At 39.3% G+C, this 16,467-nt stretch overlaps 1 protein-coding gene across 1 annotated transcript in view; it reads left to right on the top strand.

The window, feature by feature from the left end:
- IFT80 (intraflagellar transport 80) overlaps positions 1–12,701 on the top strand; it is a 38,256-nt gene extending 25,555 nt beyond the window's left edge. Inside the window, exons 10-17 of the mRNA XM_008947360.1 lie at positions 3,435–3,499; positions 4,295–4,430; positions 5,080–5,227; positions 6,047–6,218; positions 8,530–8,619; positions 8,720–8,892; positions 10,006–10,129; positions 12,449–12,701. Of these exons, the coding sequence (XP_008945608.1) occupies positions 3,435–3,499; positions 4,295–4,430; positions 5,080–5,227; positions 6,047–6,218; positions 8,530–8,619; positions 8,720–8,892; positions 10,006–10,129; positions 12,449–12,562 (1,022 nt within the window). The 3' untranslated portion in view covers positions 12,563–12,701. The remainder of the gene's footprint in view (positions 1–3,434; positions 3,500–4,294; positions 4,431–5,079; positions 5,228–6,046; positions 6,219–8,529; positions 8,620–8,719; positions 8,893–10,005; positions 10,130–12,448) is intronic.
- The last annotated feature ends 3,766 nt before the right edge of the window (positions 12,702–16,467 follow it).

Genomic DNA, 16,467 nt, shown 5'->3' on the forward strand with positions numbered 1-16,467 from the left:
TTTTTTGAGTTTGTATCTTTAAATCATCTAAGTATCATATGTAGCTGATGTGACCATAGTTAGGAGGCTGTGATGTTCTATCTCAGTATTGTCTTCTTGAAGATTTTTATGCTCTTAAATCTTGTGTTTTGGCATCAAAAGCACTATAGTTCTAAAACACGTGTCCACGTGAGCATCAGGTGAATTTTTGCATTTATGAGCTATACAAGAATATCTTTTTGTCAGTCAGTTTTCTTCCTTTGTTCTATTTCTTGATGCCAATGTGTAAGCTTGCCTGTGCAACAATTTAAATTTGAAGTGTCTGCTGAAGACAGTTGCTTCCATTGCTGGAAACCCCATGGGGGTTCCTGGTTACAAAGCATTTTTGCTACTCTGTACAACTTGCATGTTGGGTTTTTTTCTTCTGTAGCCTTATCTTTTGTTGAGAACAAATATTTTCTTCCATTGAACAATTATTTTTAAAAGTAGCAATATAACTGTAATGTGTATTTAATCCTGAAAGAAAATCAATTCAGAAAATATCCTCAAGCACCAAGACGTTAAAGATATTGAAAATAGCTGTGTAGTGATTAAAATTTAGTCAGCAAAATATATTTCTTTGTAAATAACTAAGAAGAAAGCAGTAGTTTAATAAAAAAAAAAAATATAAGGGAAACATTACATTTTATTTCTGATATTTTCTGGTTTGTATGTGTGTCTACATACGTATATTACACAAGTATATCTATGTTTGTGTCTTAATCTGTATAACACAGACTATTTTTCCATATTGACGCCTTGATGCAGTTAGAATAAATACAAGTATGTAAAATAAATGGAGGTTATATAGAAAATTCATCCGCAGATATTGACTGCTGTCCATATCCATGCATATTTAAGGTTCTGCTGGTAAATTCACTCTCTTGCCCCGTTCCTCAGCCTGTTTTCCTGAACAGACTGAAGAGCTTTTCCATCTCCCAACCATTCCTATTAGAAGTCCTGAAAATCTTGTCAGCTGCTTCTGCATGCAGGCTAATCCTCATCAGAACTGGAATTTACAGAGGCTGAGTTTCTGGCTGGATTTTCAAGATAAGCTCTCCAAGTGATCCTGGTGATAGGAGCTTCCATCAGGGCAATGAGGAGGGGTGGGGTTTTTTTTTTTCCTCTTTTGTAGATCCAAGCCCCAGTAGGAGTGGTAAAAAGCTTTATAATATGCCAGCACATGGGAAAACATTTTTGGCACAGGAAACCGTGGCTTATCTAGGCCTGTTCATTCCTCTTGACTCACCCCAGCAGAGGCAGTTTTTTCCTTTGCCCTGTTTTGAGGGCAGGTCTGTTTTTCATAACACACTGCACTATAGAAATATGCAAGAGAGCTCAGTTTGATACAGGGAGCAGTTCACACGGCGTGGTGCAGAGCTCTCTATGAGCTGATTTACTCTGAAACAGAGACACTGCTTGCTGGGCTTCAGTGTTCTTACGTGGATATTCTTCCTCCTTCAGGAAAGAGAAAAGATTAGTGCCTCTGCACTTAGAGTCCTTCCTCAGCCTCTAATGATGCTGAAAGTGGGAGTTGAGGGGACTCCCTAAGAGCAATTATTCTGTGATAACAGAAAATGTGTTCTGTTATCTTCTCTTGCTCTGGATGTTCAAAGAGAGAGAATGCCCTCTAGTTTTATATATATAAATGAAAAGTATAAAAGATTCTAACTGATTGTAAAGTGATATGGAGTTTTTTCCAGATTGGGGGCGGAGGAGGAACCAAGCTTAAACTTATTTTCTGAAATAGCTTAATAAGGATTGTAGACTAATGAAAAGTTAACTGATCTTACTTGCCAATTAGGTACAGCGTTTTTCTTTAAAAGTCTCTTAATCTCACTTCCTCTTGCTAGCATAGTAGCAGTAGAATTGGCTTGTATAACTCGATCAAAATAAATTTGATGCACAGAAGTGAGAAAAAGAGCACTTCTCAAGAACAGCTAGGTTTTTTTGTATATTCAGCCAGCTGCCAAGAGCCACACTGATGCAAACCCTTTCTTTGCCTCCTCCGCAAACTCAGCCAGTGCTGCCTGAACACCTGCTCTTACAGGGTGGTTGTTTTGTTTCTTTAATTCTGCCTTTATAACCATTGCCCTCAAACCAACATCCTGTGTCCCAGTGAGACACACACAGCAGGATTCACATGTTCACGTCGCCATCCTTTGGAATGAACGTGTATGTTCATCTTGCAATGTAGGGACTTCCAGGTAAGGGGCTGAAACTGCAGGTGGGGTGTTACTGACCATCTGAGGTGTTTCTGTCCCATCTGTTTTCTTTGCACTAATGCAGAATCGAGCTTTAAATTACAGCTGCTGTTCCTTACAACATCACTATTTTCTCTAGGTTTGAATACTCTGCCTACATCTGTCTAAATTCATGTGTCTCATCACAGACTATAGATAAAATATGTATGAATAAAATATTTATGAATAGTTTTTGAATGCACATGGATGTGTGTGTCACACGTGTATATATCTATAAAGACAGAAAGAAGGAAGAAGAATACTTATTTATAGGCAATTTGCAAATTTAGGTCTTCACTCGATATCCCAGAAATATAAATGATGTAGGTGGGGGAGTCTTGAAGGGCTTTTTTTTTTTTTTCTTTCTTTTTTGAGGGTAAGACAGAGTGTGGAAAGGATGGACTTTTGGTAAAAATTGAAAAAAATATATTAAATTTAACTATATCTGGATAAAGCAGATACTTTTTGAAGAGGCTAGTTGTTAATGTTTTGTCATTAACTGTATCATCGTTATAAGCAGAAACCCTAAACTGTCTTGGAAGAAAACATGGCCAAGGAGCACTGTATTAACAACTCAAACCAGAGCAGATTATTAACAAAATAGAGAATGCTTCTGAGAAATGTCTTGCCCAATAGTTCAAAGGACAACTTTCTATCTATCTGATACTAATTCCTTTAGGAAAATACGTCAGTCAGTGGTGTCAGTTCAGGAACTTTCATATTCATCAAAATTGTGGGTTAAGATTGAGTAAGTCTACCAGCCTTGGTAACATTTGTTTATTCAGAATGCAGGGCACAAACCTGCATCAGATAGAACTCGGTGTCATTTCTGTAAATAACCACATGAGCTGTGGTAGGAAATAAGACATTAGTTTTCTCAATTCTATATCAGTCCATATGTCATGTTTCAGGGGGTATTGATGCTCTGAAAATAATATTTGGGAATTACTCCAATTGGAAAATGAGACTACTGCTAAGCTCAGCAGCCAATGACAGTTGATTTTCCCAACTGTAGAATTACTTTTTTTTTTCACCAAAGTGTGAAAGTCACTGGTAAATCTAGCACACAGTAATCAGTATCCATTTGCAGTAAATTCTACCCTGAAAAAGAATGAGACTGCTTGAAAAGCCTGTGAATAACTAATACACCTTTTTTTTCTTCTTCTTCTTCAGTTATCTACATATTTGAAGCTTTATCTGGAAAGCCATTGGGTGATGGAAAGCCCCTAACCCATAAGGTAAAGTGAAAAATACAATGTCTCTTTTTTTATTATACTTTGAAATTAAGAATGAGTAATGGGTTTCCTTGATAAAGGGTATAATAACTTATTAAAGGTTTACAGTCTTTATAGCTTGACAACTCCGCCTGACTCTTAGAAAATAACAAAAATCAATGTGCTTTATGCAACATTGATGTACAAAGGGATATGCTAGAGGTTGTGTTCATTTACTGGTGTGTGTCTCCTGTACACGTAAGAGTTCGAAACTACAGGTAGATTGTTTTGTTATGCAGTAAAACTGATCAGCTGAGTTTCCTTTGCATGCCCTCCAAAGCAGCTTTTATTAGTGCCAACCTGTCAACACTAAAGAAAAGAATGTCAGCGAAAAGTCACCTGTCTTCAGGCAGAGTTTTGACTGGTTTTACTCCAAAAATGATTGCCTGAACTGCATTTTACTTATCTTTACCCTTCTTGTATACAACAAAAGCAAAATTGGGCTGTGTTTTTAGAGAGAGCGGAATAGAGAGTCATCTTTTACGTAGCTTTTGTTTTGGGACCGCCACTTATATTTCTGTAGTTTTGTGGTGAATTCCTAAACTGCTCCCTCTGTTGTAGTTTTCTTTTCATTTACATGAGAACTCAATTTTTATAATGCTTCATTCAGTAGATGAGAAACACACAAAGTGTCTCTGCAATCCAGTTTTTCACGAGTTTTGTGCCTTGTTTTGAGGAAAGCATTCATTTGCATATCACATGCTTTCTGTGATACAAATCTCCAAACCAAAAATCAGATATTTTCTTTTTCCTTTTCAGACAGAAATTGTGGAGATTGCTTTGGACCAGAAGGGACTTACAAATGAAAGAAAAATAGCTTTTATTGACAAGAACAGAGATCTTTACATTACTTCAGTTAAACGGTTTGGAGTAGAACAGAAGATTGTCAAAATAGGTAAGAAACATTCAAAATACTGTTTAACTACATGCTAGCAGGCAAACAGAGTTTTCTCTAGCACAAGAGATTAAGTTTTGCTTTCTAATTAGAAGTGAAATTGGACTTGAAAAAACATTAGAAATAGTCTCCTGGTTTTCCTAAGATAGTGGTGGAAACAATTTTAGTACATTTCATCTAAATTCTGGTCATTTTCTATGGGTTACATGTAAAGCATTTGTTAACATGGAATCACTTGTTATTGCATTCCAGAGTGAGCAGCTAAGAGGATACTGGAGAAGGATGCATTCCTTAGAATTATTCAATATAGAATCTTTTGGCCTTTTTTTTGTACATGCAAACTCTTAAGTTCCTAATATTTTTAATTAAAAGTCTAAAGGCTGTAGACAGATGCATGATGCACTAAGTAGGAAGCTGTGATCTGACCATAGTGTTAATTTTGATCTCCAGCTCAAAACTAAGTCTAAAAGCCATTATTCTGAAAAGACCTTTAACAAGAGAACTAAACTAGGGGATTAAAACTAGTCCTTACAAAAGGAACTAAGAATGACTGATAAATTACCCTTTTACTACAGTTTTAAGAAATGTACCTTTATTTTGGATTTCCTTGTGGTAATGTGTATTATTATTCTGTCATCTTTAAATTAAGGGACAATGGTTCAAACTTTGGCTTGGAATGACACATCTAACATTCTTTGTGGAATTCAGGATACCCATCTTACAGTCTGGTACTACCCCAACACAGTCTATGTGGATAAAGATCTTCTGCCAAAAACTCTGTATGAAAAAGATGTAAGGTAATCTATCCTTGTTAATCAAAATAGTATTATTATGTATTTTAACTAAAAGAAATTATTTAAACTTAAAGAGTTGTTATAAACTTAAAGAATTAGGTTAATTTGGGCAGTTGAAGTAGAAGCCAGCATTGCATCTTCTAAATGCTAAATGATCTTCTAAAAATCTTTTCATGTTACTACTTTGTGATTAGAAAATGAGGAAAAAGTGTGTTAGAAGACCTGTCATAAAGTTTGGAGTAGAAATGATGATGCACAGTTTAAAAGTAGAATAACACCTTGATGCCAAAGCAAAATTTTAATCAAATCTCTTGAAATATTGCCTCAGTTTTTGTTTGGTTGTTTTTTTACAAACAAGATCACTTTAAAGTATCTGCTGGAAATGAAAAGTATCGAGATATTAGGTCACAGGTAACAATATTTCTAGCTCAGCATCTTTATTTTATATGTTTACTTCAGCCAGTACGCTTTGGGATATGGAATTCTTCACAAAGAATACCTGAATTCATTGTTTCATTCGAAGGAGTTATGGGAGCCCAAATATATTTCACTGAAAAATTTATTTAAACATTTTTGCACCAATGCCCGGTTTGCATTTGCCTTCCAGCTAGTGAATGTGTGTAACTATTATTCTGTTTTTAAAGGACATTACAACTACCTGTTGGATATAACTGTGTAATAACTATGTGCTTAGATTTTTACATGCTCTGAAAATTAGGTATAATCACGGTACAATTTAGAAACAAAGATTTCTTTAAATCCCAAACGTTCTTTTCAGTATGAAAGAAGTGAATATTAACTTACCTTTCTTTCTCTACGCAGTGAATTTAGCAAAAATCCCCAGATTGTACATTTTGTAGGAAATCAGATAACAATTAGAAGAGCAGACGGTTCACTTGTTCACCTTAATATTTCACCTTATCCTGCGATTCTTCATGAGTATGCTAGTGGGTCTAAATGGGAAGATGCTGTCAGACTCTGTCGCTTTGTCAAGGTAAATGCTAATTAGTGGGACCACTCAGTTATAATTTTGCTCATGTTTTCAAGTATTACTTCAGTCATAACTGCCTGTCAGATGTTACATCTCATTTCCATTCTTCTGCTTTGTTGCTGAGTATTTTGGGGCTGAAAAATTAGACATTTTTCGTAATGACATAATATACATATCACCTCATCATTTTTACATAATAAAAATTATTAATGCTGGTCACACCGAAGTCCATATGGATTGAACAAAGGTACTCACAGAAGTTATTACTAGCTTCAGGTTTTTAGGGCTAGGCCTTAATATAACCTGTTAAATATGAACTGCATCTCCACATACAGTTGCCTAGTACTTTTTAATATTTTATTTCACTTGTTTTTGTTTTTTTTTTCCTTTGCTTCCTTTTGTATGCATTTAGGCAACAGCAACTGATGAGGTGAGTCTAGCAGTCTTTAAAACAGACAAAAATCCCCCCAAACCTTGTTCCCTTTCTCCTCTTTACTCCTAGAAAAGAGTTTAGTCCTTTCATAGACACTCCTAGAAACTTGGTCTCTTGCATCCTTTCGGGCTTAGCTTTCAGCATTTTATCACCAAATTTTCTAAATAATTGGGAAGTAGAAAGAGAACATGACAAAGATTTTATGTGCATTTTATTCTCTAAATAATTTTATTTCTCCTGGATTATGGACTACCAGCAGGAAGGTTAATCTTGTCCTGAATCATGGTGAAGAGCAGGAACATGTGGCCAGAGATAGTGATGATGAAACCACAGCCTTAGGCTAAATTTCTGCATTTCATTGGCTTTAGGAGGTGTTCAGAGTTTTGTTTCATACAAAAACAATTGTGAGACAGGCACAGTAATGTGTTTTGAACGTTTTATTACAATTTAAATTAATAGTCATCCTATGCTGCTCTATTACACTATATGTGTCTATAAACACTGTTCAAAGTGTTTATTTTCAAATTCGTCGTTGAACACATTTAACAAAAACCATTTAATTCCTGGAGTGCATCTGGACTCAGAAGTCCATTCAAAGTTTTATTTTTCCTGTCTGAACTAGAGTTTTCAGATGTGGTAACCTGAACTAGGTTAACTAATATGTTTTCGTAGTATATCTTTGTCATAACGTTGTCAGACTTGACAAGAGAAGATATCAAAATGTCAGGATCTTCCTAAATGGTTTTCTGACTTCGTGGCGTTTCCTTAAGGTTATGTTAAAAAAAAAAAAAAATACTGCTAAATTCATGAAAAAACCAGGTATAATATTATCATTACCATGTACTGAAAATACCACAAAGAAGACAGAAATTGTGAAGCTCTTATTTACTTTCCAGCAGGCTTATAGCATGTTCTACAGCCAAGCAGGGTTTTTTTTGCTTCTCTTTCATTTGTGGTATGTTATTGACAATTGCACAGTTACTGCTCTTGTCAGCATCACGGTTCCAGTACAGGTACTTGTGAAGCCAGCTTGAAAAGAGCCAGGTTAAAATAATTTCTTTAGCCACAACCAGTGGTTGTGCTTTGGTTTTCAGCATAGTTCCCCAAGTAGTGTCCGGGACACCAATGACGAGGTTGTGAAATCATACTATGGCAGGAGTTAATTGTTGACTGAGATGCTGGGAACTGAAGAGTCATTCAGCCACATTGTCAGTGTCCACTGATCACAACACCAATGTTTTTGTAATGAAGGTGTTCTGAGAAACAATTGAATAGTGACTTTCTAATAAGAGACTTAGACCGTGGTGCCATAAAGGGCTTATAGAGAAATGTTGTATTGTTATACAGTATAAGGGGCCAAGAGTGCAAGTCTTGTGAGGAGCAGCTGAGGGACCTGGGCTTGTTCAGCCTGGAGAAAAGGAGGCTCAGGGGAGACCACCTTGGTCTCAACAACTCCCTGAAAGGAGGTTGGAGTCTGGTGGGTGTTGGTCTTTTCTCCCAAGGAACAAGGGACGGGACAAGAGGAAATGGCCTCAAGTTGCACCAGGGGAGGTTTAGGTTGGATATTAGGGAAAATTTCTTTTCTGAAAGCGTTGCCCAGGGCTGTGCCAGGCTGCCCAGGGCAGTGGTGGAGTCCCCACCCCTGGAGGGGTTTCCAAGCTGTGGAGATGTGGGGTTGAGGGACATGGTTTAGCAGTGTACTTGGTACAGTTAGCTTGATGGTTGGACTTGATGATCTTAAAGGTCTTTTCCAACCTAAACCATTCTGTGTGTTTTTTTTCAGGACTTGTATACTTCCTTTGAGAAATCATCTTTAGCATGATAATAAACTGTGAAGTTTTAGGAGTTTGTTTTTTTTTTTTTTTCCTTTTTAAATGTCAGGACCAAACTCTGTGGGCATGTTTAGCTGCTATGGCGGTTGCCAGCAAGGGCATGGCTACAGCAGAAATCGCCTACGCATCAATTGGTGAGGTAAGAAAATGGTGTTACTTATTTCCAATTACATTGTTGAAAAATGAATTTTATTAATTAATTTCCCTTATTAAACTCTTGTATATCTCATTGTTAACAGATTGACAAAGTTCAGTATATCAGTTCCATCAAAGATCTTCCATCAAAAGAGTCAAGGATGGCTCATATACTGCTCTTCAGTGGGAACACCCAGGAAGCTGAAACCCTGCTTCTTCAAGCAGGCCTTGTTTACCAAGCTATCCAAGTCAACATAAATCTTTACAATTGGGATAGGTAGTATTTCTTCAAGCACATTATATTTATAAGCAGTCTTACAGAGGTAACCAGTGAATAATTTACATCAGTTGCTTTATTGCAGATACTTAGCTGCCTAATTTCCTCTCTATAATCGCCTAGAGCTGTAAAAAGATGAGGTAAATCATATCCTGGCCGTAACCAAAGTAATAACTCTCTTTCTGTCCCATTTAGAAAGTATTCCCTGATAAAAGTCCAAAACATGCTTGAAAGCATTTTTCAATACCATTTTGCATTTCCATTGTTGTTAACACAGAAAAGCCCATAGCAATACCTCAAACTGTGTGTGACCCTCAGTGAATTAAGGCTGTTTTGAAATGTCTTGTTGCTAAAAATAGATAATCCTAGCACTGTGTAGGTGGATGAAATGTGAATTAGGCCTGAGAAAACAAAGTAGGAATTTCTCCTTTAAACAAAACCCCACGTTTTCTAACAGAATCTTCTGAGTCTATTTATTACTAATTTCTCTGCTGTTATATTCATATCACTGTGGGCAAAAAGGGTTTTTTCCCCCATGGCTGTGGTTTTTGTGTTGCCTAATATGTATCATCTAAAAACGGCATCCATCAAACATGAGTGTTCCTTATGCCAGTGAGAAAACAGATGTGAGAGTTAGCAGTTATACTAATCCAATGACTAGTCTTTCCTGCCTGTAGGATGTTTGTAATGCTACGTGGCATACGCCATGAATGTCTGTTATGACACTGTTCAGAAGTGATTCCTGACTATAATAAAGGTATTCAAAAATACTACTTTTGCACATTTATATTAAGAGTGCTGAACTCCAACCATTCTGGTTTATTTCCTTGAAAATAGAGACTCCTACTGTCAAACTCCAGTGATGTGATGAGGTTGTCAATGGAAGTAATGTTTGGATATTTTTCACAGAAGTCATCACAAAATAGTCTTCTTCACTGGCTACTTTTAACTCCCTGTGAGTGATACTAATGTACAATCACTTGGCACCATAGGTTAGGAATCTTTGCCTGCAGCCCAAATGTTATTCAGCATATCATTTTGCACAACCATGGTGATCGTGGTTGTGCCAGAGCATTTATATAGCCTGACAAACCCATTTGTGTTTCATTCCAGGGCTCTAGAACTAGCAGTAAAGCACAAGACACATGTTGACACAGTCCTGGCTTATCGACAAAAGTTCCTAGAGGACTTTGGTAAAAAAGAAACAAACAAAAGATTTTTGCAGTATGCCGAAGGTGTAAGTATTCCTCAGAATTATTCCTCCAGCTTTAGGTCAGCCTGCTCTTTGTAGCCAGCTGGGGAGGGCAGGGGGGAATTGTTCTTAGGTTTTCCTTCTTTGGTTCAAATGTGGCGTGAAATTATTCCACTGGAGTACTTCTGTGTGTCTCCTTTCTGAGAGGCACCCACACGTGCAGCGATTTCACTGAGCAGCCCTGATGTCCTTCCTGCTCGTGCCATTGCTGATCCTGAGCATTCTGAAGGTGAAACGACAGAGAGACGTGGACTTTGTGTCAGCTCCTTTCATCCCCTGTAGCTGCTGGGTCAGGAGACAGATCCAAGTGCTTAGCTCAGATCCTTTCTCTGGACAGTGCCCATTACACTTTAAAGAAAGCTCAATTTCTAATGTAAGTTGTTAGCTTTTAGCACTTCTAAGGATGTTTCATTTCCTAGACAAGAATAAAAGTCTGTACAATATCTAGCTCCCCAGTGAACCATTCTGCAGTACTTTACCTAGAAAATACAGAAAAATAATGGAACGGATTCCAAGCACTCTTACCATGCAGCAATTAAAGCAGCTCTGCTGGAAGTCTGTCTTCTACATACTTTAAATCCATTATTGAGCAAAAACCATGTTAATCCCCTGACACTTCTGAAAGAGACTTTTTAGATAATACTGTCTTGTATTTAAATCATGGAGAAGGCTGTAGTTTCTGGAAGGGTTCCTAAGCAATAACACCTTGTTGGGTGACAAGGTGTGAGCAGAGTGATGCAAGTGGAGCCTTGTTCACCTTCTGCTCTGTCTTGAAACTTGGGTCTCAGAATACAGAAGGTTTCTGGAGTAAAGATGTTGTTTTCTGCATCCAGGCTCTCAATGTCTTCTCTGTTGCATCTGAAACTAGGAGGGGACTTACTTCGTGAAGTAGATTTTAAGCTCTTGGCTACAGTGGTAACTAAATTCTTAATGCAGCCTGTCAGACTCATAGCAAAAAGGAAACGTGAAGGGCGTTGAAGAGAAAAGCAAGATTTTGTGCTGCTAGTCCTTCTCAGGGGAAAATAAGAGTCTCGGTTTCCCTCTCACCACCTAAACCTCCTGCTTAAGTAAGACATTTTTACCTCTTCTCTGTGCTGCAGCAGAGAGCACAGATCTGCAGTCGGATATGGAGTCTAAACAATGGGCTTAGTTGTTGTATCTCACATCTTTATATACAAGGTATTTCAAACCCGATATGTATGCTGAGAGTCTGTGTCTTGGCAGTTCCGAGGTGTCACTGGCCTCACTGGCAAGTAGCTCTCTGGGCTAGATGGCAGAATTAGCCCTGCACATGGTATGTTCAGCATCTGCATGCGAGCTGTTAAAGCAAACACATTCTTCCTTAGAGCTCCATAAATATTCTGTAAAGTCATCAGATCCAAAGCACCTGGACCCAGTAAATGTGTCCTGGGTTGAGGGATTAACCTTTTCACATGAGGATGTTGGTGTTGCAGTTACATCTTCCCTCGTAGAGAATCTTCTGTCTTGTTTCATGACTTAGTTCACAGGGTAGCAGCTACTCTGAAAACTCCCTGTGCAGCATTTGAGGTTGTTTTTTTTTTTCTGTCCCATCTTTGACAATCTGAATTCTCCAGCAATGAAACTGAGCTTTGCAGTTAGGTTTGTGGACATGTTTTTATAGTCATCAAACGGACCATGATCCATTCTTTCTTGTCAGGCGTTTTTGAAACAAAAAGCCAACTGTTGTACCCCACTGTACCATGGATCTTGTACCATATCTATTGTCTAAATTTCCCTGGAACAGAATACAGCCAGAAGATGATGACTCTGCAGCTGGAGAAATGCCAAGAAAAGCTAAAACAGTTATTGATGTGGAAGACAATTTTCAGGCAGAACTGGGATTTCTGTTATATCAGATAACTAGGGTAATATGCTATCAGCTTACTTGGTGGAGTTGAGGTGCAGGCAAAAGAGATCCCTGCGTGTATTACTGATAAAGGGCTGTATGTGCAGCCATGGGATGTGATTACGTTTAAATTGGATGCAAGCTGATCCAAGTTATATTCACAGTTTAATATTTTCTTTGCCAGACACGATGAGATGTATTAGTATTTGCTAAAATATATCACTATTTGGTTATTTTAAAGGTGGAGAGCTCCATTTCTTAAAACTTACACATTCCATATACTAGTATAAGTCATCACTTATGCATGAAGAGCTAGATAATGATTGATATGGTCACTTTGTAACTTTAAATTGTCCCTTTAATGAACTACTCTGTCTCTTTGACCTCTCTCTGTGATGTTAGTTGACCTCTGCATACTCGCTTTTCTCTTCTTACAGCTGGAAGTTGATTGGAATAAAATCAAAGCCAAAATAGAGATGGAAATTGCTAAAGAAAGAGAACGAGCAGCAGCCAGTCCCACAGTGAGAGCCAGTGTAACTGTACAGCAATAACTGTCCTTTGTATCACCTTAGTAAGAGCTTCTTGAATATTTTGTACTGGCATATTTTGATAAATATGGTTAATAAAAAAAAAAAAAAAAAAAAAACATTTTGCAGAGAACAGAAGTGAAAATTGGTGTAGTTCTTGTTAATTGTTGGCTGACAGGCATTACAGGTACATTTTGAGTTGGGTTCTGACACCCTAGCTCCAGTGAGTAGCTACACTGTAGTCCATGATACATGTATGAGAAAAGAGAAATGAAATTCCATCATTCCATTAGCACCTTTTAAATGTTTGTTGCCATTAAAAACATTTAACCTTGGTTGCCTTTAAGTACTGATCTCCCTGTTTAAGCACCTAGTTAAGTAATTTGATTATTCCTGGAACCTCAGGGACCTCTGGAAAGACTTGTTTAAATTGCTCTAAACCAAATCTAGCAAACTTTTAAGCATTAAAAATGTCAAAAGGAGCTTGCAGCTCTAAAGTACAAAAGAACATTTCACTTGTGGTTACAGTGATACATTCTTCTGCTCATACATATGTACTAGCAAGTTCTTCAGCAGATGATTTCAGATTACTTCAGCAGCTCAGGTTTGTCACCAGCAAGCTATTTAGCAATAAAGGGTACTTTCTGAGATATGTAAATTGTTTAAGTACTATGGAATGTGTTTTGAATGTTGTTTGAAATAACAAAAGGTGTTGTTAGTGGGGTTTGGAGCCTCTAACATGTATATTTGACAATGATATTCAGAGCTTCCTTAAGGTTAAAATATCATATTCCTGATAAATAAGGAAGAGCTTATTTTTTTCTGCCCAAAGCACTTGATTTACAAGTGCTGTTTTTACATTTCATCACAATGTATTTCTCTTTGTTTTACACATGAAAGTAGCTGCAAATGTTCTTTGTAGAAGCCCTACGTGAGCAGGTTACTCATAACTGACGTTGTAGAACATGTATCTTTCAAATGTTGCCATCAAAATGTTAAATATCTGTATATCTGGCAAATTTCTTCTCTTTTCTAAATTGTTATATGGCAATTTTTTTGCATAGTTCACGGATTTCTTAAAAACGAATAAAGGGTTTGTTTTTTAATGTGTTTAACAGATGATGCATTAGGTGAGCTCCACTGATTCACCTGACTGCTGAATAAAACCTTATTGACACAGCTCATTTAAAGCTCCACAGTGTTGTGGTGACATGTGGCAAAGTGAACACCTTCACCTTCCATTGACTTGCAGAAAGTACTTCCTAGTTCCTGAATAGAGCCCAAAATATCACTAATGGCAAGTGTTTAATGCTAAATTTACAAAACCTGGCACAGAACACAAGGCAAAGCAAATATTTTGGAAAAGCACTGTTTATTCTTTGTTTTCACTGTGTTCTAATGCACAGGTAACTTGGTACTATTCTGACTTTGGGTAGGAAATCTAAATTTGAGAATGATCTCAGAAGAAAACATCCTTTTGTGGCTCACCTGGGATTGTTGTGGGGTTTTTACGTGTTGCAATGGCAGTCCCAAGAGAAAAAGGCTGTCTGTCCTTTCCAAGATAATTTTGTGCTGCTTCATCTGGGGGGGTTTAAATTCTTCTACTGCATTTGTGCCTGTTCTCAATCATTTTCAATAGTTACTTTAATGATATCTATTAGGTAAACAGAAATAGCAAGAGGATAGGGATGTTTCAGGTATGTTCGTAACAAGCTGCAGCCAACCGTATCTGCTTCATGGGCTGATTCTGACATACTCAGATCAGATTTGCGTATTAGCAGGCACAAAGTAAGATCAAAAGTACTTTCTTCCATCCTGCTTCTCATGTTTGGGATTGAGAGAGGTGATTCTGCCACTCTGCTCTGATGAGAGCTCACCTTGAGTACTGTGTCCAGCTCTGGTGCCCTCGACACAGGAGGGATCCAGGGGCTGGAGCAGCTCTCCTGTAAGGCCAGGCTCAGAGAGTTGGGTTTGTTCAGCCTGGAGAAGAGGAGGCTCTGGGGGGACCTTATAGCAACCTTGCAGTACTGCAGGGGCCCACAGGAAAGCTGAGGAAGGACTGGTTATAAGGGTGTGTGGAGACAGGATAAGGGGCAATGGCTTTAAACTGGAGCAGGGGAGCTTTAGATCAGACAGGAGGAAGAGGTTCTTTACTATGAAGAGGGTGAGACCCTGGCCCAGGCTGCCTCGAGAGGTGGTGGGAGACCCCATCCCTGAAGGCACTCGAGGTCAGGCCTGATGGGGCTCTGAGCAACCTGCTCTAGTTGGGGATGTCCCTGGTCACACATTATATGATTCTATGATCACCTCCTTGTCCAAACCCTGATTTAAAACCTTCCAGAAAAATAATATCTGACTGTTACTGTGCAGCACAAGAACACTGATTCTTCAATGGTTTGAGAACACCTGTTTTAAAAATACCTATTTAATTACTGGCTGTTTAATTTAAAACCTCATAAACCCATTTAAGAAGTTGGGATTAACAGGACTGAAATTTAACTGGTTTAGTTGCTGCTGTGGTGGGTCAGTTATGGAAATAGAACCCCAGTTTTGCTGTAGCAGGATGGGTGTTGTAGTTCAGAGACCTCATGTGACCTTAGTGGTGTAGATTCTCTCTGGTTGTAAGAAGGGAGATTGAAGGGGATGTGTGAAAGATCTATCTTTAAGTAAGGTCAAAGTAAAAGCTGAGATGAGCGTTTAAAAGCCATCATGGAATTAGGAAGGCAATTTACTGTAACAATGTCATGTGAACTTAACTCCTCCTCCTCTGGACATCTCTGTCTCCTGCACCATGTAAGAAAGGCCTTATCTCAATTCCAGTGAAAATAGAATTGTCACTTCAACTAGAAACAAGGATTTTAAGCAGCCTCTGGGGACGTCTTTCTGTCTTGGCATTTTTAGCTGTGCTATAGGATTGTTTAGAAACAACAGCAAGAAGTATTTCAAACGTCAGATGCCCATATCTGTACCCACACCCATATCTGTGTCTGACGTGTATCCAGGCCGGGTTGTGCAGCTCTCTTGCACCAAAAATTTTTCACCAGCCTTATCTCACACTTGCTCTCGGTGGGAGCCCTTCAGCTGGAACCCACAGAACGAGGTAACGGGTTTTTTGGAGGGTTTGTGATCAGGAGACCTGGCCGTGGTTGGCACCAAGGTCTGGTTTGCCCTGTGCTGGGTTGGACCACTCCTTTCGCTTAGAGCAGAAGTGATCGCAGGTCACCTCGGTGAAATAAAAAGCACAGGACTGTAAGGTGCTAATGTTTTATTAGCAAGCTCTGGAGCTTCTCCCTTTGCCTTGCTGACAGGGGCCAGGCTCCGTACAACCGCTGCGTGATGCCCAAGGGGACAGCCTGACCTTGCACCTACACCGCTGCTCACGGGTGCGGGAGGTGGGAGGATCACCCCATCGGGCCAAATTTGTGCCGTTGTGTCCTCGTGGCCCCTGCGCAGCATCCTGCTGCTTCCACAGATGAGCAAACCCAGCGTTCCTGGCATGCAGGTGCCTGGGCGCGGGGAGCTGGGGATGCTGCACCCAACTGCAGCCAGCTTCTTCCATCACCCCACCAAAAGCATGTCATCAGACTGGAGGTGATGTCCCCGAGTCAGCTTTCTCCTGGACAACCTCTCCCTCTTCTTAACCTGCCCCCGCTGGGTCTGAGCTGTGGTCTCTGGCCACCATGCTCCCAGAGAGGTGAGCAGGACGAGCTTCCCGGGCTGGCGGGTCCCTCCAGGACTGCGGCGTGTCCCTCGGGGAAGCCCCGGTGTCCCGCAGCCCGTCCCGCTGGGAACACCAGCATCTGCTTGCCAGGCACAGCGGGAAACCCGTGACCCCGCACGTCCCTTCTGCAGAGCGGGGCGTCCTGGTTCCTGACGGCGGTCCGGGGGTCCGCGGCGTCCGTCCCGGCGAGCTCCGTGCCCGGCGGCGT

Source organism: Merops nubicus, unplaced genomic scaffold (genome assembly GCF_000691845.1).
Source record: "Merops nubicus isolate BGI_N331 unplaced genomic scaffold, ASM69184v1 scaffold19639, whole genome shotgun sequence".
Taxonomy (NCBI): domain Eukaryota; kingdom Metazoa; phylum Chordata; class Aves; order Coraciiformes; family Meropidae; genus Merops; species Merops nubicus.